The sequence below is a fragment of the Platalea leucorodia genome (assembly GCF_965183815.1).
Source record: "Platalea leucorodia genome assembly, chromosome: W".
NCBI classification, from domain to species: domain Eukaryota; kingdom Metazoa; phylum Chordata; class Aves; order Pelecaniformes; family Threskiornithidae; genus Platalea; species Platalea leucorodia.
In genome coordinates this window covers 5,352,955-5,375,644 of record NC_138859.1, presented here as the reverse complement: position 1 = coordinate 5,375,644, position 22,690 = coordinate 5,352,955, and the positions used below count along the sequence as shown (strand labels likewise).

Here is a 22,690-nt window from a genome sequence, read left to right as displayed (position 1 = left end):
TACAGTCTCTGCAGTATTTGATGTGAAAACTTGGGAACAGGCAGGGGAGACGATTTGGGAGGCGGCATCCAGAGGGGACACCACTGCTACCGAAGTCATGACCACTTGGCGATTAGTGACTGAGACCTTGCGCTCATGGCAAGCTGAAAAAAAGGTACAAAATGCAGTCGCTCAAGCGGCGCAGATAGGGAATGATGAACTGAGTGAAAGCAAGCCCCAAGACAAGGAAGCTCTTATAGACTCGGGGGAAAATGAAAAGAATGAGAACTTGGGTGAAACAAACAAGGGAACAGGACTCAGACCGCCTCCCCCAAGTTCCATTCCAATGAAACCCACTCCGTCCTGTCCCCCGTGTCCGATGCAGCCGCCCGCGCCGCAGGCTGTACCACAGCCTGAGCGAGCCTTCGACCCCCGGGATCGGTGGGAGCAGCTCCGTAGGGAAGCGCTGAAAGATGGAGAAACCGCGGGGTTCGCGTTTCCGGTGCGGGTACAAGATAATAGACCAAATGAATGGATCCCCTTTCAATGGGATCTGATTAAGGAATTAAGGAAAACCGTCACTGTGTACGGTTTAAACGCGCCGTTTTCTCCTTCACCTGCTCCTATGGCTTCAACACCTCTGCTAGACCTCCCGATCCCTGCCATCAGTACCCCTCCACTTCCCCGCCCCTGGCCCCTGCTGCGTCGGCACTCTTACCACCTTTCTCTACCGCTCCTAATGCCGATACTCCACAAACCCATAATCAATTGCCGCCCGAGGAATGGGGGGTGTCAGCCGCTGCTACAAGGCGGCAAAAGATTAGACACCAAGCATTGCAAGCGGGGGATACAGCTTTTTGTTCAGCGATAGCGTGTCCCGTCATACGCAGCAACGCAAATGTCCCCGATGAGCATGAACCTTTTGGCTATAATGTTTTAAAAGATCTACGACAAACAGTTGCCGCGCGTGGACTGGGTTCTCCTTTTACACAATCCCTGCTACGGGGAACATTTACAAATGAAATAATAGTACCATTTGATATATGCACGCTTACTAATCTTATATTGACCCCAGCGCAAAAGGTGATCTTTGAAAGCACCTGGCGTACCGCCTGCCAAAACGCTACAATTATCAATATGCAGCGACAACAAGGCGACCCTTTACAAGGGGCAGGACTCCCACAGCTTATGGGGGATCCGCCGTTAAATCACCCAACGTTACAGGCACGATTACGACCAGAGATATTAGCACAAGGCAGAGACCTTGCTTTACAGGCATTACTAAAAGTGCCGGATGCCGGAAGAGCGACAAAATCATTTACATTAATAAAGCAAGGGAGAGGAGAGGGATATATCTCATTCTTAGATCGTCTTAAAGAGGCTTTGGAAAAACAAGTCGAAAATGCAGAAGCAAGAGAGGTCCTACTCTTAAAATTAGCCTTTGAAAATGCGAATACGGACTGTAAAAAAGTGCTTTTGCCTCTAAAAAATCCCTCCTTAATGGACATGATAGAAGCTACCCAAAAGGTGGGGTCAATGTCCCATAATATGGAAACATTAGCTACAGCTTTTGCCACCGCAATGAAAGTACAGAAATCATGTTTCTCCTGTGGTAAAACCGGACATTTTAAAAGAGATTGCCCACAACTAAGAAAAAGAGATACGACGAGCTCTAAGCAGATATGGACTTGAAATAGCCCCTGAAAAAGTGCAAGAAACTGAGCCTTGGAAATATCTGGGCTGGAAAATCTTGCAGCAAACAATCGAACCTGCAAAAACAAAAAGGGGGAATGCCAGGAGCCACTCCAGCAGACAGACTAAGTAAAGCCGTGTATGTGTTAAACTACCTGAATATGTCTGAAAATAATATTCCTGTTATTATCTCTCATTTTCTGTCTCTTCAATCAAAAGATTTAATAGCCACCCCCACAGAGGGCTTGATTGGAGTCGGCGGCCTTTCTCAAACCTTTCAAAGTACCCACCTGCTCAATATCAATACCCAAGAAGGGTCTACATTTACTGTACGGCCATATGTGACAAATTTGCCCATGAGCCTGTTGGGGCGAGACGTAATGTCCCACTGCGGCTTCACCTTAAATTGCCCTGAAAATTTTCAGTAGCGGCCATTGATGAGCGACCGACAATGAAACTTATTTGGAAAAAAGAAACACCCATTTGGATAGATCAATGGCCGCTCCCCAAAGAAAAGGTCGCTGCCCTTCAAGAACTGGTCAAAGAAGAACTTCAACAAGGACATATCACTCCTACAACCAGCCCCTGGAATTCTCCTGTATTTGTTATAAAAAAGAAGAGTGGAAAATGGTGACTGCTACATGACTTGAGACAAATAAACGAAGCTATGGAAGAAATGGGAGCGCTCCAACCCGGCTTGCCCTCGCCAACAATGATACCCCGAAATTGGGACATAATCATAGTAGACTTAAAAGAGTGCTTCTTTACTATCCCACTGCATCCTACGGATAAACCGCGTTTTGCGTTTTCGGTACCAAAAATTAACCGAGGCGAGCCAATGGATAGATACCACTGGACCGTCCTGCCTCAAGGAATGAAGAATTCTCCAACGATCTGTCAAACATATGTGGCTAAAGCCATACGTCCTGTACGACTAAAATTCCCGGAAATGTATATCTATCACTGTATGGACGACATTTTGCTAGCAGGCCCCACGAACACCATGGTGCGTGAAGCACTACCTGTTTTAAAATATGCATTGCAAAGCAAAGGACTGCAAATCGCACCAGAAAAAATTCAAATGGAAGCACCATGGAAATATCTTGGGTGGAAAATCTTACAACAAAGTATCCAACCTCAAAATGTGATCATTTCAGCAGACATAAAAACCTTGAATGATGTACAAAACTATTGGGAAACATAAATTGGATTAGAGCACAGTGTGGTATCGATAACTTCACATTAACACCCTTATTTGAGCTACTTAAAGGAGATACCGATATTAACGCACCACGCCAATGGACGACCGAAGCAAAAAACACACTGAGAATCATAAATGAAAAACTCTCACTGCAACAATGTCACCGACGACTTGAAAATTTACCCATACAATTATATATCTGCAACCAAAACCAACAGCCTCTAGCAATCATCGGACAATGGGAGAACAAAGGAATAGACCCTCTCATAATGTTGGAATGGGTGTTTTTGCCACATCAACCTGCGAAAACCCTGGCTACTCGTATCGAAATGTTCGCCGCCTTGATAAAAAAGGGCAGAGAACGAATTGTAGAAATGGCTGGAGAAGAGCCTCATCTCATTGTCCTTCCTGTCGTAAAGGACTACTTAGATTGGTGCTTACAAAATAGTCTAGAACTTCAAATGGCCTTAGCAGGGTTTAGTGGAAGAATTGATACTCATCACCCCCCTCATAAAATGTTCACCTTTTACAATAATGTAAAAATTGAAGAGGCGCCACTGTACCAGTGGCAACCGGTTAAGGGTCAAACGGTGTTCACCGATGGCTCAGGGAAAACAGGAAAAGCGGTCATCACGTGGAAAAAAGAAGGTCAATGGCAACACAAAATAGAACAAATTGAGGGTTCACCTCAATTAGTCGAGTTGCACGCCATTACCATGGCTTTTAGAGAATGGCCTCTAACTCCACTAAATATTGTATCAATCAGACTCACTATATGCTGTAGGAATTGTGCAACGCATTGAAAGGGCACAACTAAAACATATACTGAAAGAAGCCTTGTTTTTGACGTTTAAGGAGCTATTATTCTTAAATAGAACAACGAAAACATCCCTATTGTGTAATCCACATTAGAAGCCATACAAACTTACCCGGGTTCTTTACAGAAGGAAATGCACGAGCCGATTACCTAAGGAACATTGCATTACATACCCCAGTACCAAACACACTTTCTCAAGCTCAATTATCGCATCAATTTTTCCACCAATCTGCCAAAGCTCTTGTGAAACAATTTGCAATCTCTATGGGGGATGCAAAACTCGTTGTGCAAACATGTCCAGACTGTCAACGACAACCATCCCGCCCATTGTTTGCGACAAACCCTAGGGGACTCTCCTCCCTTCAGCTCTGGCAAACTGACGTGACTCATGTACCCGACTTTGGTCGGCAGAGATATGTTCACGTTTCCATAGATACCTACTCCCATGCAATCTGGGCCACTGCAATGACAGGTGAAACTAGCCGGCACGTACAAAGCCACTTCCGAGCTGCCTTTGCAGCGCTTGGTATTCCAAAAGAAATAAAAACAGATAACGGCCCTGCATGTGTCAGCCATGCGACACAAAAATTTTTCCACACATGGGGTATCACTCATAAGACAGGGATACCCCATTCCCCCACAGGGCAAGCTATTATAGAACATGCACACAGAACCTTAAAAACTCTATTGCAAAAACAAAAAGAGGGGGAAGCTCAGGAATCTCCCCAAAACAGATTAGGAAAAGCTATATATGTACTAAACCATTTATCGCTGCCTTTTCAACATGAAGATGTCACACCCATAGTCAAACATTTTAAAGCTATGGAGTCGGGAATGGCACATATATCACAGGAGAAGGCGATGGTAATGATGAAAAATTTAAATACTGGGTGTTGGGAAGGGCCATATCGGCTACTAACTTGGGGTCGAGGGTATGCTTGTGTCTCAACAGATGTAGGACCTAAGTGGGTACCTGCAAGGTGCGCAAGACCGGCTCTTGCATCGGATAACAAGAACGAACAGCAGAAGACACTGAACTCCGAGAAGACTGATGGGGAATGACTTATCAGATAACTCCGAATTAATCCATAAAGCAATCAAAGATTTGAAGTTAGCAAATTACAAGTCAGTGATGGATTTGATAAGCTGAATCACTTACTAACAAGTTGGGGAATTGGCGGGTGGATAATGTCTCTAATCAAAATGGGTTTTTTCTTGTTACTAATATTTTGCGCTATAATAATGATAGTTTCTTGTCTAGTATCTTGGGTATAGAAAATGCTGTAGAATATGATTAAACAAGCTTTTGTGGTAGAAAAACAAAAAGGGGGATTTGTGGGAATAAATGAGATTGTGTTTTACATTGACGAGATGCAGCTGTGCCCTTGAGGCTTGTTACAAACAGGTTCGCAGGAATGCAGCTGTGCCCTTGAGGCTTGTTACAAACAGGTTCGCAGGAATGCAGCTGTGCCCTTGAGGCTTGTTACAAACAAGTTTGTGAAACTCAGAGGCAGCAAAATAAGGATGAGATTGGATACATCCCTGAAAGAGGAATTCGCGTGCACCAACTTGAAGAACCAATAAGTAACGCTGAAGAGACGCGTGGACGTAAGGCAGTAGCCAATGAAATAAGTTTTGCTTGCTCGTGAACACTAGATCATATTATAAAAGGGATAGATTGTAAAAATAAAGGGTCTTTCGCTTGTCTTTGCTTGTCTTCGCCTGAACTCATATGCGGAGTCCGTGTCTCATTCCCTTCAGTCCTCCATACCAGAGAGGCTTGAACTGCTTGGCTTGTTTGATCGTAGATAATGCTGAAGTACTGTCCTGGTTTCAGCTGGGACAGAGTTAATTTTCTTCTTAGTAGCTGGTATAGTGCTGTGGTTTGGATTTAGGATGAGAATAATGTTGATAACACACTGATGTTTTGGTTCTTGCTAAGCAGTGCTAAGTAGTGCTAAGTTGTTGCTAAGTAGGTTGCTAAGTAGTGCTTACACCAGTCAAGGACTTTTCAGCTTCCCATGCTCTGCCCGGTGCACAAGAAGCTGGGAGGGGGCACAGCCAGGACAGCTGGCCCAGCCTGGCCAAAGGGCTATGCCATACCGTATGGCGTCATGCTCAGTATGTAAGCTGGGGGACGTTCGGCGTGATGGCGTTTGTCTTCCCAAGTAACCGTTACGCGTGATGGAGCCCTGCTTTCCTGGGGATGGCTGAGCACCTGCCTGCCCATGGGAAGGAGTGAATGAATTCCTTGCTTTGCTTTGTTTGCGCGCACAGCTTTTGCTTTCCCTATTAAACTGTCTGTATCTCAACCCACGAGTTTTCTCACTTTTTACTCTTCTGATTCTCTCCCCCATCCCACCGGGGGGGAGTGAGCAAGCGGCTGTGTGGTGCTTAGTTGCTGGCTGGGGTTAAACCACGACGAGTACTCAATGCCTTCTTTGCCTTGGTCTTCGTCCACAAGTTCTCCCAGGCCCCTGTGCTTAGAGACAGGGTTCAAGGAGGAGAGGAACTACCAGTAGTGGTGAAAGATCAATTCAGGGGTCTCTTGAGAGAACACAATCCATACAAGCCCATGGGATGAGATGAGATGCGTCTCAGGGTGTTAAGAAAATTGGCTGATATTATTACAAGGCCACTCCCTATCACCTTTGAAAGGTTGTGGAGATCAGGGGAGGTCCCTGGTGCCTGGAGAAAGGCAAATGTTGCACCCATCTTCATAAAGGGCAGGAAGGGGGATCTGGGGAACTATAGGCCAGACAGCTTCACTTTGGGCCCTGGGAAAATCATGGAGCAAGTCCTCTGGGAAGCTATTCCTGGGCACATGAAGGAGAAGGTGAATCAGAATAGTCATCCATACTTGACCAACCCAATGTAATTTTATTGTGGAAAGTATAGATCTGTGCACGAGGAGAGAGCACTGGATGTTGTATACCTTGACTTTAGGAAGGCTTTTGATATTGTCTCCCATAGCATCCTTGTATCCATATTGGGTTGTTATGGTCTAGATGTGTGGACTACTAAATGGATGAAAAAATTGAGTGGATGATCAGGCTCAAAGGGTACTGTTTAATGGGTCATACTCTACCTGGAGGCCAGTTATAGGTGGAGTACTGCAGGGGTCTATCCTAGGACCTGGCCTGTGTAATGCCTCTATCGGTGATCTGGTGGAGGTGACAGAATGCACCTCATCAAATTTGTGGATGACACCAAACTCAGGGGTTGCAGCCGATATGCTCAAGGGTAGGGCTGCCATTCAGAGGGACCTAGACAGACTGGAGGAATGGACTAACAGGAACCTTATGAAATTTAACAAGGACAACTGCCAAGTCCTGCACCTGGGAAGGAAGAGCCCCTTGCAATGATACAGGCTGGGGACTGAGTGACTGGCTGGGGAGCAGCTCTGCTGAAGAGGACCTGGAAGACAGTAAGCTAAACATGGGTCAGCAGTATGCCCTGGCAGTGACGAAGGCTAACAGTATCCTGGTCTGTATCAAGAGGAGCGTAGTGATTATCCCCCTCTACTCAGCACTTGTTAGACTGCATCCAGTTTTGCCCCCCCCATTACAAGGAAGATGGTGCTAAATTGGAGCAAGTTCAGCGGAAGTTCCCAAGCTGGTCAGGGAGGTGGAGCACTTGCCCTATGAGTCGATGCTAAGGGAACCAGGCTTGTTGAGCCTGAAGAAAAGGCGGCTTCAAGGAGAACTAATAGCAGCCCCCCAATACCTATGAGGAGGTTGTCAAGAAGATGGAACCATGCTCTTCACAGCAGTGCACAGCAGGAGGATGAGAGACAATGGGCATAAGTTGACACGGGGGGGAAGGGGGTCTGACTGAATATAAGGAAAGTTTTTCACCATGAGGACAATCAAGCAGTGGAACAGGGGCCCAGAGAGGTTGTGCAGTCTCTATGATGTCTTGCAGAAACAGCAATTTTCCAATTAGCAAAACTACTAACCACCTGTGCCTTGGGAAAGGAATTTGGGAGGGAGCTAAAAGATATGGAAGTGTTTGTGTAAGTATCGAACCGTGGAAAATTAACGGCTCTAACCTTGAAGAAGAGCTAACAAGCTGATAGAAGGGACCATCTTGGCGCCAAAGACTGGACAGTGGCCAGAGCTGATAAAACTGCAGAAACTGGGTGAAAGGTAAATGCGGCGAGGGGAGATCCCGACCACCGACTCAATTCAGGACCGAAAAGACTTGCCCCCCCCCCCCCCCCCCCCGAAAGGAGCATGCATGCTGATTTACATAGCAAGCAAGACTCATTTAAATATAGTTAACCAATAGTGTGTGAAATGTTAATCACTAACCAATAAGTGTAAATTTAGGCAGGTTTATACTAATCATGTAACCTGGTAAATATACTGTAGTTTTGTATGACGGGGTGCTTGATTTGTGGGAAACCACCGAGCACCCAGCTTTGCGCAAACCTGAAATAAATAATCAATGTCTCTTCTGAGTGTGTGATTATTGGATTATTGCACAGTGGGCAAAGAATACGCTTTTCGGACAACATCTATCCTTGGATGTTTTCAAGACCAGCCTGGATAAAGTCCCTGAGCAACCTGTTCTGACCTCAGCTGCCCCTGCTTTGAGCAGGAGGTTGGACTAGAGTCCTCCTGAGGTGTCTTCCAACCTGAATGATTCTGTGAGAACAGCAAAAAATGGACAAGACATAAAGTGGCTCCTAACCTTAGCTTCAGAGAAGGTATGTGTTTGCTTGCGTATGTTTGTACCTATGTGCGTGCTCCTCTTATACCCTTCTTTCCATACTGTCATCCATCTTCTTCCTTTGCTGCTTGCGCACGCGTCCTTCCTTCTTATTCCCTTTCCCCTTCCCTATAGTCCCCGAACAGTGTCTATTGCCTGCTGTTCCTTCCCCCTCGTCTTCGTACGCGGAACCTGTGCGCGCGTCCTTTCTCCCTCTTCTCCTCCTCCTTCCTTTCCGGGGTGGTGAATGCGACTCCGGGCCCAGGAGCGAGCGGCGGCGGAGGTGGCAGCGACGGGCGCTTCTCTATTCTTTTTCTTTCTCTCACTCCTGGGACGTGCGGGAGCAGTGAGCGCGAAGGGCGCTTCGCTACCGCCATGCAGATCACGCTGCAAACGCTGCAGCAACAGACTTTCAAGATCGCCATAGACCCTGAAGAGACGGTGCGGGCCCCAGGGTGGGGAAGGGTGGGGGAGCTCTTTCGCGCTCTGTTGTTTTAACTTGCATCGGTTCACTCCTGCTGCAGGCGCTGCACCTTCCTTTCTTGGAAAGGGGGTATGGGGGGGGGGGGGGGGGGGGGGGAGGGGGGCGGGCGAACACCCTACCCCTTTCTTGTTAGGGGTTGGCGGGCAGGGGCAAGAAGTGAAGGGGGGGAGGGGGCAGTGTGTGTGTCCAGTTCTCCATAACCCCTCTCAGTACTGCCCTTTCTCGTTTGGTTGGAGTAAGCCTGTGTGGCAGGTAGAGGAGGACAGCATGATTTGTACCTTTTTCTTTGGAGGAAGTTGGCAAAGAGAACTGTACGGCGTTGTAACCTTTTTTTCTCAGTAGCGTGTCTGTGTGCATATGGGGTTTTATTAATTTCCTTTTTTTTTTTTAAAAAGAACAAACCTGTCAGCAGAACACTTGAGCATTCCCCTTCTGTTCCCCATCAGAAATCAGTAATTTAAAAGTCAGGAAATACCGAGTGCTGAAGCTAACGGGTTAGCATTTTGCTATTTATTTCCTTCTGCCAAACGCTGAAAAATTCCTGTGTATAAATTAAACAATGAAAAAAATGTTATTTTCAGTTCTATATCATTACAGTCGATATAACAATGCATCTAAAATGTGCGTCCACAATATAGCAGGTATACATTTTTAGGAAAAGGAAAAAAGACTTTCTAGGCTTTTTAAAAGGATAATGGTCCCATATTTTTATTAACAGGTTAGCAAAACAAAATCCAATGGATTACAATATTTACATGTTATTTGAAAAATAAAGTAGTGATAAAATTGTCACAATTGTTTCATTTTTTTCATTTTTGTTAACTATTACAAACACTCAATCCAGGTATGAAGCTTTTTAAAGACATTTGAAATGAGGCCAATTAAAAAACAAATACAGGCACAGAATTTATACTTCTCCCTCCAGTGTGTTTTCTACATGATGCTCCCTCCCTCCTCCAAAAAAAAAGCAACCTCCCCCAACAAAACCAAAAAAATCCTGCAAACCCACAACTGACAAATCTTTAAAAGCAAAACACCATGTTTCTCAAATAGCACTAATTCAACAAATGCAATTTTTGCCATCAATTTTATTTGAAGCTGTCTAGGGTAACATTTCCTCAGCAGCTTCTTTACCCCCCCAAACAAACAAAAAAAACCCCAAGACAAAGACACATGCATTTCTAAAACTAGATTTTAGTCAAGTATTTCCTACCTTTTGGAAATAAATTCTTTGTTCAAAATCAAAACATACCATGGGTACCAGATCCTGTATTCCTTATTCAGGCAAAATTGCTGTTGAGTTGAGTAGGATTTCCACCAAAGAAAAAGTGCAGGATCAGCCACAAAGTATGTAGATTCCTATTCATTCTATACTGCTCCCCTCGTGCTAAAAGCTAAGGAGTAGAGGGAAAAATTAGCAACTCCCATCTTGGATCAAGTAGCTCTCCAGACTCAATGTAGTATGTAACTATTTCACTTCTGCTTGCAAAAAGATGCAAGAACTCTCATAATTCTCTCCCACTATACCAAAACAAAAAAACCACACCCACCCACCCCACAGACTGGGGCGGAGGTGGGAGGGGGAAGAGATGATAACACCAATCTTGACAGAAAGTACTGGTGCGAGACGAATAGATGCTCATTTTAAAAATGACAGAATAACTATGAGGACTGATTTGTTTGGCCCATAAGCTGCACAGCTGTGCTGTTAGTTTGGTTCTTTAGTTAAAAAAAAAAACACCTTAATTTTTTAAAATGCTAAACACAGAAATAACAAGTTTTATATTCACAGGAACTCTTTTCCCTGTCCCCTTCCCCTTTGGAAAAAAACACCACCACTCATTTTGCATGAGAAAGTTAATTGTATCATTTTTGCAACAGTTCAAGCTGATAGGAAATAAACATATGGCAAACAAAACCACACAATCAGTCACATGAAATCTATCAAATACTAAAATTATAGTTGAATACTAACAAACAGCTTACCTGGAATAAAGGATGGCAATTCACAAACCATTATCTAGAAATTAAAGACTCTCTCTCTCTTTTTAATTTTTTTTTTATTTACTAAAATAATTAAAAAAAATCACAGTATTTTAAGAAATAAAATCCACAGTGGGATTTTAAGCACAATTTCTTTTCCTTTCTTTAAAACTTTGTTTCTTCCTCCTTTCACCACCTTGCCCAGCAGTATCTCTACTTTAATCATAATGACAACAGGCAGTACTAACAAATGCAGAGATGTCCCTTTGTTAATTTTGAGGTATTAGGAAACAGGTGGCTGTTTTAAGCAAAGCAGTTTCTGTCTTGTTTTTGTTTTCTTTTCTAAAGCAGCTGCATTCAGTCTGGAAAATCATAATGTATTGAAATTAGAAAAACGCACCAAAATTTGTGTGTTGAGAAGTTACACCACCCACAACCATGCTCATTATGCTTCTGTTTGCAAACAGTACAAGTCTCTACTGCAAAGCACATTGTGTAATGTAGAGACACAGGGAGTTGTTGCATTAGTCCAATATGAATGTAACTTCCCATTGTCAAGATCCAGAAGAAAAGATGCAGTGATATAATGGAGCCACTTATTCCATCATTTAAATAACTTTAATATACACACACTCACATAGGTACCAGTGCTTTGAAAATAGATCATTCATTCCTAAAAGCAGCTTTGTTTCTTCCTTCTGCCCACCCCACCTGCCCATCCCTTCCCATTCACCACTGTTCAAGTAAGTTGATTAAAATCACACCAAATTTTTATTCATTTTTGGCCTCTGAGGTCTCTTGGAGAGGTTTGTCAGCGGCTAAAACACTGACTGTAGTTTCGCTGTTGTGGGACAAGTCCACCACCATTTCTTCAGTGCTTTCCTTTTCTTCTACTGTCAGTGTATTAACAGTCTTTTCTGTGTTCTCCTTCAGTTTGCTGTCCTCTCTGGTCCCTTGCTTGCTTTCATTCAGAGCCCTGAAAATCCAAGCAGTAGAAAATGGAAACCTTTACAATCCAAACATGCTTTGGATACAAGGAAATAGGGAGCGTACTTCTCCCAAACAGTTAACAAACCAATAAATCTTATTAAAGCTTGCAACATTTCAAGTACTTTTATTTAAACAGACAAGAAATAATGCTTTCTCTTACCCTTTATCCCTCCACAGCCTAGCTACACTATTACATTCAAATTCTTCCACATGCCAGTAATCCTAGCTGAGATCTTCTCTTTGAAGAAACTCTAGCTAGCAAAGACATCTGTTCTATTGAACAGATCTTTGTCAAGAGAAAGAAAATGAATGTTCCAGAGATGCCTATTATTTCACAGCATGGGCTGATATTTATGAGCATGAAAGGAAAAGATCTTTGCTATTAACTTCACCGTGTGCTTTTTGGGGAGAGAGCACGCTTATTGAGATTTTCCTTCACCTGAAGCCCTTAACACTTCTCTGTACATAATTCTTTGCACTGGAACTCCAAGTTTAGTTGCAAGCATGCTAAAGAGAAATAATAAGGAAGAGAAAAAGCCAAAAGGAACCCAGATTCCATATAATTTGCTGCCATTTCTATGCTGCTCTACTAGCAAGCAAACATCAACAATAGACTCAAGTAATGTTAATTTTGGACCAACAAACTGGTATTCATCTTGAAATGAAGTTTAAGCTTTAGGATCATAGTAAAGAACATTTATGTGCTACATTTGGATTTCATAACACTAGATTTTAACTCCCTAACAGAGGGAATTTCTGGAACGATCTGTATTCCGGAAACCCTTGGCCATCTGTAGATAAAAGTTTCTTTTGGTTTGAAGTCTGATCTAGACCTGAAACTGGAAGGGTGTTTGGACATACGGAGATATTCAGGTACAGGTTTAAAAACAACAGTTACCTTGGATTTCTGGGTTCCTGGGTCAAACAGGATGGACAGAAGCATCTAGTTGAGTAAATACATCTGATAATTGCATCCAACAACATTTGTGTTAGACAGAATTCTTCCCTTATTAGAATAATCTGTCAAATCCCTGTGTTTGCTTTCATTACAGGTTTTTTTGGGGGGGAAAGGAGGAATGGGTGGGGGGATGCCCAAAGATCAACTGTTACATTTGGCTATTATGCAAAGGAGTCTGCAAACCAACTTACATGCCATGCCTCAGCACATGTCCTTAGGCAAATACTGTTGTACTGAGATGGGAAGAAGGGCCTTCAGTGTGTTTTCAAGGTTGGAAAGTTCCTTACGACTCCCCCTGAGGAATATGGATACTTGTCTCTTACAGCAGAGTGTGGATGTCACTGCTGTCTTCCTTTAAGAGATTTGGTGAGTGTGACTTTTGGGGGTGTGTTTGAAACAGTCTATTATATTACATCTGGGCCATGAAACTATGAAAGGCCTTAACTTTTCCTACTGCTGTTCTGAAGATTGATTACTTTCCTCCATCTCAAAAACATAATAAGGGAGAGCAGTTAAAGTCAGGTTACAGAGTTTCTTGAATCTTGACAACATAACCGAGGGAGACTGTGAACGTTTAATTGAAGTATGTGTTAGAGTCCTTCGGGGATTTAAAACACCAGTCTTTATTTTCTACTGAGAAAGATTTTTTTTTTTTTTAATTTTTTTTTTCTTCTGCTCCTGATATTTTAGTGAGGTCCTGGGAAATATGAGCAAGGACAGCACTGAAGGAATGTTTACCAATCAAACAAGCTTTCTAGTTTGAGACAGCAAAATGTATTAGCTAGAAGTTAGACTATGAGGAAAATAGAAGAGCATTCTGCAGAGTATAAATATAATTTCTACAGTTGTTCAGTAACTAAACAAAGAATATTCTCCAGTAAATTCAGAGCTTGTCTTGGAATCCTAATGACAGTAGGGAATACGGGTAGGATCTAGGAGTGTTTTGTGTTAGTGTACATGATGAAGTCTTGATCTTACTAATTCTAGAGGTGTGGGGATAAAAAGTGTGTTTAAATTTCCTTGAGGTACTAATTAGAAAATTAAGGATGAACTTTTTTTGAGAAAATGTGGAAAATACTAGAAGAAGTATAACTTAATAAAAGAAAAGCATGTTTTTGAGTTGTCTTTTAAAAACTAAATGTTTAAATTGCTGGATCCTTTTAAAATGGCCCTTGTTAACTGTCTTTCAAAACTATTTGCTTGAATGTTCCCTTTTAGTCTGATTTTGAAAAAGGCTCTTTATAGCTTAGTGCCCTCGATTAAATTTGTGACTTCTGTTGAATATGTTAGCTTCTGGGAGTTCAGGAAATGTTTTATTTAATTGTTGTACTGTACTTGTGTACTTCACTGCTAGACAAAGGCTTGTTTATGGGCTCTGCCTTATACTGTAACATGGTCAAATCTGATTTAGTTGTGATAGGCCCGGAAAACTTGTTGCTCTAAAATTGGGTTACGTTTCTAGCATTTTCTGTCCTTATTCTTACTATAAATTTAATTTAAACAGACTTGATGTTGAAGTGCGAAGTAATATCTTGCTGATCCAGCAGTTCAGGCTCATTGCTCAAAACTCTTATTGGTGGTAAGGAAAATATTGAAGTATGTTGCTTCATATTTAAATGTACCTTCCACTAAGAATATAATTAAGTAGCCATAATTCTTGTTGTGGCTTTTACACAAGTGACTAATCTCTTCTGTTTTATCAAGTGACTGGACTTTTTAATTCAGAACCTGCACTTAATGTTAGCATGACTTCAGTTTTTGTTTACTTTTGTTTTAAAGTATTGGTTTGCTGAGCATTTGCACTTAATACTAGACTTGAAGCATGAACTGTTCTGTTTGTGAAAGTGCTAGATGAAGATTGTAGAATACCTGAACTGTTATAAAATGTGGTTTAAGAGAATACTAGCCAAAGGCCCCATTATTTGAGAAGCAAGTGTCATTAACTATGGAATGGAGAAAATGTGTCAGATGTGTCCTGGTTTCTAAATTTTTGAGGAAACTTATGAAACAAATGTGTGGGAATCAACATTGTACTCATGCTCTGTATGGGAAATGCAGTTACTGTTAGGGAATAGGGTCAAATCTGGCAGCCCGATAGAGGCAAGACTGCCACAGCTCCATGCCCCCAGGTCCAACCAGTAGCAAGGCTGAGCATGTATTCCCATGGAATGGGTGGGGGGATGCCCAAAGATCAACTGTTACATTTGGCTATTATGCAAAGGAGTCTGCAAACCAACTTACATGCCATGCCTCAGCACATGTCGTTCCCACTCAGAGCCCTCTGTAAATGATCGGCCACAGAACTCACATGGAAAGCGCTTCTCTGGAGCTCCACTGTCAGGATACATCATGGACTCTAGGAGAGAACAAAATTATCTGCACATTCATGAGCATCAAGGCAAGAAGGGACCTTTATGATTGTACTCTGATCTTCCCTGCTGCCCTTCAGGGAGGAAAAAATATCCTAAAGAAGCAAAAGATTTTTCTTTAAAAAGGCAGGTATTTCTGAAATTGTCCTCCCTATCCTAAAAATGCAAGGTGTGAAAATTCTATAACCACCACTATGAGAAAAGGTCAATTAACTACAATATGGAAATGGGGGGGGGATGGGACTTTCAAAATAATGGAGTGCTTCCCACTTAGACACCTACATGAACAGCCAAGGTTTTGTATTAATACCTAAATGTGAACTGAGGGTCTCTGAAGTGACCAGGATTTCAAGAAGCTACAGAGCCATCCTGAAAATTCACAACATACATTGCATCTGAAAAATCCCATCCTCGATCTCAAGAAGTCTGTTATATCTATTTGCAGAGATGTTTTATTGCTCCCTGTATTTGAACAAGTGAAGAGATTGTGGGGTTTTACATCAAAACCAACACTGAGAGTTTAGTGTGTAAATAGCTTGAAAGCAAAACCAAAAGAGAGCACTTGAGTCAATATGTAATTTTCAAATCAGTGGTGCAAATCTTAGGAAATGGAGACTTGGTATACTTGGCATCTGATACTCATAAGAAATTGTCATCCCCTCAACATGAAGTCTCAGGAATAAGAGAACATCACTGAAAGGATGGTATCTTAACTGCACAGGTGTTTCATCTGATCCTAATAATTTATACAAAACATTTAGGGCCTCATTTGCAGAAGTGTCAAGCACCTAGCTTTACATCCAAAGTCACTGGCAGCTGAGGAGACAGCATTTCTGAAAGCCAATCCCCATGTGCAAAGAGACAGCTTTAACAAAAGATGAAACATTTTCTAATAAATTAAAATCACCACATAAGCCTTTAAAAATAATTTCATGGACCATCTCACTTCATTCTTTTCTCTGGAAATGAGACAGCATATATTCAGAGCATTAATTTCTTAGCAGGAATTATCTTAAGTAAGAAATCAACAGAATGTTTTTCTGACTCCTTCCAAATTACATAATGAAAGAAAAGGGATTTTGCTTAATTTCAGTTCTTTTATCTGCTCACTTGGTTTCTTCACTCTCAAATTTACTCCATTAGAGATCACCTATAAACTCAGAACCGCCCATATGCTCACTTTTCTTCTCCATATGTTAAATTTTGTAAAGGTATTTTTGCTACATGTTTCCTACTGGTTGCCCTTTAATAAAGTTCTAGGTGGAATGTTTCTTTACACTTTTTTTTTTTTAAATCCCTTCCATCTAGAAGAAAAAAACTTATTTCATATTTCTTAGCATCAGTGATTTACTATGTGGTTAAACAACAACAAAGCAAGGTCCCCTCCTGATATGAGCAACAGAAAGTCAGTGGCATGGGCTCCATTTACATGTGGATCTGACTCCTACAGTTAATACCATATACATGGGCCAAGTTTATAAATACCACTGAAACACATTGCCCCTGTACCATGATTAATCCAACACCTATGGAGGGTAGAAGTTTTGGAGGTGACAGCTGCTCTTCTGTACAAGAAGAAATCCAGATTACAGTAGACAATAGGAAATTTATTCTAGGACTGTGCAGACATAATAGAGCCTATTTTGCTCAAATGACTAGGGAGACTTTATACTTAGAATTCCCATTAACAAGCACTACCCTAATAATTCTGCTGTCCTTTCTGAATACATTATATGTTCCCACCTACTTCCCCATGAGTCCCTGATTAGTTTGGTTTCTTGGACTGTGAATTCAGACTGCCTCCCAGAAAGAGTAATCAGGCCGTGCACTTACCTGGGGTCTACAAAAGAGGGGTAACATATTGCATAGACACCTGACTTGCATTTGATTTTCCAGCATTACACACACAAACACACATGCACACTTATTTTTATCTACTGAAGAAAAAAAGCAGAGAAAAAGATTCAGGTGTCTTTTAAAAGTAAGATATAAAAGTCAGTAGAGACAGGCAATCTCTCTGGGATGCAACTTCTAGGAAGAACAGCTACTCTTTCCCTAGAGTATCTCAGATGAATAACTTAATCCTTTTCTACGCACATCTTCTTCCTTCTAGGTCCAAATATTTTCTTTTGTCCTTTACCAGCAACCAACCATTCCTCTCCTTTCTGTACTGGTTTTGGCTGGAATAAAGTTTTCTTCATAGCAGCCTGTATGGTGCTGTGTTTTGGATTTGTGACCAAAACAGTGTTGATAACACAGGGATGTTTTAGTTATTGCTGAGCAGTGCTTACACAGTAATTCTAGGCCTTTTCTGCTTCTCACATCGCCCTGCCAGCGAATAGGCTGCACAAGAAGTTAGGAGGGGACACAGCCAGGACAGCTGACCCCAACTGACCAAAGGGCTATTCCATGCCATGTGACCTCATGCTCAGCAATAAAAGCTTTGGGAAGAAGAAGGAAGGGGGGGACATTCGGAGTTATGGTGTTTTGTCTTCCCAAGTAACCATTATGTGTGATGGAGCCCTGCTTTCCTGGGGATGGCTGAACACCTGCCTGCCGATGGGAAGGAGTGAATGAATTCCTTGCTTTGCTTTGCTTGCACACACGGCTTTTGCTTTCCTTATTAGACTGTCTTTATCTCAACCCACGAGTTTTCTCACTTTTACCCTTCTGATTCTCTCCCCCATCCTACTGCAGAGGGAGCAAGCGAGCAGCTGTGTGGGGTTTAGCTGCCCACTGGGGTTAACCCACAACACGTTCCCAACTGACACAGCAGTTCAGCTCTGCTAAGATGGTATGCTCGACTCCTCCTTTTCCAAGGAGGAATAATGATTCTTTGGTCCAGTGTCCCAACAGCCCATTCTTTGCAATGACGCACCTAAGCATAGCATACATCAGTCTTAAGCTGTCAATCTAGGCCACAGCTTGACTCACAGGAAGAAATCCTGTCTCTGCTGAAGTCATGGACTTCAGAGGGTTGAGCCAGGATTTCCTCCCAGATACTCAGAGACTGAAGATATACTTTAGGCAAATCCCACCTCCTGGTAACACCATGAAGACTAAAATCAGCAAAAGCATCCAAGTGGTATAAGACATTACAGTTTGGTGCAGTTTGAAAGCTGTGACAACATTAGCTACTGGTACAGGCAATATTTACGAGCACAGGAATAGTCCTATCTTAATAGGATGATTTTTTTTTTTTTAATTGGAAGCAGCTTCTGAATATCAACTAGAAGATGATGTTAACATGTGACACTGCACCCAAGCCACGTAGCCATGTCTTCAGCACCTGTGTCAGTTGGACACTTGAAGACCACCACTATAAGGTGCAAGATACCATTTCGCAAAAGATAAAGTCAATAGAACTTGGACTTTTATAAGGGTAGATGGCATAAGGACTTTCCGTATTTTTATCCACTCTAGTAAAAAAAAATTAAAAATTAAAACTGATATTACCTGAAAAGGAGAAAAATTAACAACCGTCACTTCTAAAGCGAAGCTGGGAAAGAACAGCAGTGAAATACAATTTGGGAAATAAGCATCATTTTTAGATCACTCATTTGAACAGTCAATTACAGATTTTTCAGCCAGTCACAGATATTAAAGAAGACTGCAGGTAAAAAAATAAAATATAAACAAAATTGCTAAAACATTATACCTAGCTTAATTACTGCTCACACAAAGCACAGTTATGTCTGTTTCTCCCTGCAATTTTAAATCTCCAACCTAGAAGGTGGTATTCTTACATTTTCATAATAAGTATAAAAACTCTCAAGTATCCTGAAGCCAATTTAAATGATGATCTTATTTTTTTTTTTTCTCCCATGGTAGAGTTTATAGGGATTTATGAGGCTCAGTACCTTCTTTTTCTCTGTCTGGATACCACGGTTTCCAGGGTCATTTCAGCACCTGTGCTTGTGTGTAGTGCTGATGTAATCCTCACAAAGACAGCATGACTTTTCATCCCTTCCTAGCTGCCAGTCTACACAAAACATTGTCTGCTACAGCTGCCAAGTTAGGGGAAGCTGGTCCTTTAGTCAAAGCAGTAGACTCATTCTTTAGCACTGAAGCTCTTACGGTCACATCCCCCACTGAAAAGACACTTGAACAAACTTCCACATGAGGGTGCAGAGTTAATAATGTCCAACTTTGGAACATGTGTGGAACCAACATCCCTCCAGCTCCTCCCCTGATTTCTTTTAGGGCTGCTAACAAAGATCTCATGAAGGATGTTTTTCAATAAAAGTTGTTTCCTATCTAACTCACTCTCTTCCTCATTAAATAAAAATATCATCAGCCACACTCAAAGTGAAGTGTTAATGGCCCCTTCATGTTCTGTAAACTGCTTGTGAATCTAGCAATCTTAACTTTTACAGGTTTGAAAATACCTGGGGAGACATGTTTTCTTTTGTGAACAACTCTTGAATGAACTTGAAATGCGTTTTCAATTGAAAACGGAAATTTCAGAAGGAAAAAGGTAAACATGGCAGCATGCTTTTAGTTATAAGTACACAGAAACTTGGCAGCCTGCACTCAGCATCAGGAGGTTGGATGACCCCTGGAACCTGATGATTAGGCATGACAAGGCTTGCTGCAGTTATTAGTTCAAATCAAGCTCCTTTTACTGTTGAACAAGAATTGCAAACATATTGCATTTGATTGATGAAGTGGCAGCAAAGACGCAAAGGCTATGGATGTGTTAGAAACCACGGAAGCGCCTGAGAATGGTCACATAGGAATTAGGGCTTCTCCCCCCAAAAAGGTGGTGGCATCAATAGCCCAACTGAAGTGCATCTACACCAATGCACGCAGCATGGGCAACAAACAGGAGGAGTTAGAAGCCGTTGTGCAGCAGAAAAACTATGACATAGTTGCCATCACGGAAACATGGTGATATCCTGCAGAAAGTGGATAAATATACTGTAGTTTTGTAGGAAGGTGTGCTAGCTTTGTGGATTTACCACCTAGCACCCATCTCTGCGCAGACATGAAATAAAATACCTCTGCTCTGTGTGTTAATTGGTGTCTGCACACCGGGCTAACGACCCCGCTTTTGGGATAAGAGTTTTTGGTGACCCAGATGGGACTGCACTGACCATCTTGCCTGGATCATCTTGCCGTACCCAACGGGGAGAAGTGGTCTGACTGGACTCCAGCACGCACCGACCTGTTGATCGGGGACTCCATTGGCTCCTCTCCTGCAGTCGGTCAGTAAGCGACTCAATGGTGCACGCTATTTGAAAGAGGTATTTTAAAAGGAAAAAGGGGGGAAAGGCGAACCTCTTAAGGAGGCACTTGGAGTTGGTTTTTTGTGCTCTGCATAAGACACATTGGAAAAGACACACAGCAGCAGCGTTGGTTTGTTTCTACACATTGTATTTGTAACACAGGGAGAAAATCCCTAATTTTGTATTTGGAATTTTGTGTGTATGAAACACTGATTTAGGTTTTTCGGTACCGAAATGGGTTCCACTGCTTCCAATGAGGCTCCTCCTTGTTCTCCCTTAGGATGCATCCTAAATAATTGGAGTAAATTTGGAGGGGACCCCATGACCAGGAATAAATTAAAACAGTATTGTAATCAATGGTGGCCACAATAGCAATTGGATGATGGTGAAATATGGCCTGAAAATGGGTCTTTGAAATACAATGCTATATTACAATTAATGTTGTTTTGTCGGAGAAATGAGAAATGGGATGAGGTACCATATGTTGATTTGTTCTTTGCTTTAAGAAACGACTGGGATGTTAGAAAGAAATGTGTTCTGGTGGATTCGAAACACCAGAATGGAATATACTCTTTAACTGAAAAGAAGGAAAAAAAAGAAAAAGAGGGTTTGAACTAGGGGATGGAGACCTATAATCCAAGCTCCTCTTAGGTAGGCTGTAGAACCTGAAGGAATGCCGGTGTATGTACATGTACCATTTACTACTTCTGATTTATTAAATTGTAAACAGGCAGTCAGGTCTTGCCAGAATAATCCTGAGGGGATGTATAGTACTGTTAAGACCATAATGATGACTCACAGTCCTAGCTGGGGAGATATACAAGCCCTTTTGGAATATTTGTTAAAGAAAGGAGGGCAGTCCTAGAAAAGGCTCAAGAAGGACTGGCCCAACAGCAAGAGGAGCACCCAATGCTGACACATATCTCCCAAGGGAAGATCCAGGGTGGGACACTAATACAAGCAAAGGATTTGAGAGTGTGAAAGAGTATCAAAAACTAATTCTATATGGAATCCAAAATGGGGTAGAAAAGCCCAAAAATTTGTCTAAGTTGTATGAGATAAGACAAGGAAACAAAGAAACTCTGTCTGCTTTTTATGAAAGACTCTGTGAAGTGGCTCAAAAATGGACAGACTTAGATCCAGATGATGCTAGCAATATGAAATTGTTTAATATGTTGTTTATTGGTCAATCGGCATCGGATATTAGGAGGAAGTTGCAGAAAGTGGAGGGTGCAGACAGAATGACAATTTCTCAATTAATGTCAATTGCATACAAAGTATATAATAATAGAGAAGAGGTAGAGGAAAAAGAGAAGCGAGGATGAGCGAAATTGCAGGCTTCTCTGCTGGCCACTCTGACAGAAGGAAGAGGAAGTGTACAAGGAGGATTTAGAGGTAGAGGTAAGGTAGTGGAGGCTGCTGTGAAACCCCCCTAAAAACGAATCAGTGTGCCTACTGTAAACAGGAAGGTCACTGGAAGAGAGAATGTCCACGTCTTTTGAAGGATTGAGAGAAAGAACCAGGGGAAGTTGCTGGGGTAATGGCAGAGATTGGATTGGACTGAAGGGGACCGGAATCTATCAAAGCTTCCCCAGCTGATCCTCTGGTTCCAGTTAAGCTGGGGAATGAAATAATTGATTTTCTGATTGATAGTGGGGCCACCCATTCTGTAATAACTAGTTGTAAGGGACCTTTAAGCAAGACTAAGATAAGCGTTGTTGGTGCTACAGGGAAAAGAACTTTGAGGCCATTTTTACAGCCTATGGAGCTCTCGATTGGGGATACTAAATTAACACATGAATTCCTCTATATGCCAGAATGTCTGTTACCATTACTTGGACGGGATTTACTCTGTAAATTAAATGCACAATTAACTTTTTCTGAAGATTCTGTCCAGCTACATATTCCCCCAGAGAATGTATGGAAAGCCCAGATATGTTTGCTAACTGAGAAGAATCCTGTGGAAGAAGGAGGCATTCTGGATGAGGTAATACCCATAGTGTGGGCATTGGGAACGCCGGGATGAGCCAAGAATGTGACTCCGGTAAAGATCGAGCTAAAACCAGGAGCCCAGCTGGTAAGAAAGAAACAGTACCCTGTTAAATTGGAAGCCCGGAAGGGATTAGAACCAGTGATAAATTCCTTTTTAGAGCATGGACAATTAAGGGAATGTCAGTCGGAATTTAATACTCCAATTCTGCCTGTAAAGAAGCCTCACTCTCAGGAATATAGATTGGTACAGGATTTACGAGAGGTTAATGTGAGACCTATAGACG

The 22,690-nt window shown here is 42.1% G+C and overlaps 1 protein-coding gene across 3 annotated transcripts in view; it reads right to left on the bottom strand.

Moving 5' to 3' along the window:
- Positions 1-11,600: 11,600 nt before the first annotated feature.
- The window catches only part of LOC309601576 (zinc finger protein 462-like), a 111,627-nt gene continuing 100,537 nt past the window's right edge, over positions 11,601-22,690 (bottom strand). For all 3 annotated transcript variants that reach the window (XM_082334664.1, XM_082334666.1, XM_082334665.1), the window contains 2 exons: positions 15,059-15,173; positions 11,601-11,845 (listed from right to left, as the gene is read on the bottom strand). In XM_082334664.1, the coding sequence (XP_082190790.1) occupies positions 11,641-11,845; positions 15,059-15,173 (320 nt within the window). In that variant the 3' untranslated portion in view covers positions 11,601-11,640. The remainder of the gene's footprint in view (positions 11,846-15,058; positions 15,174-22,690) is intronic.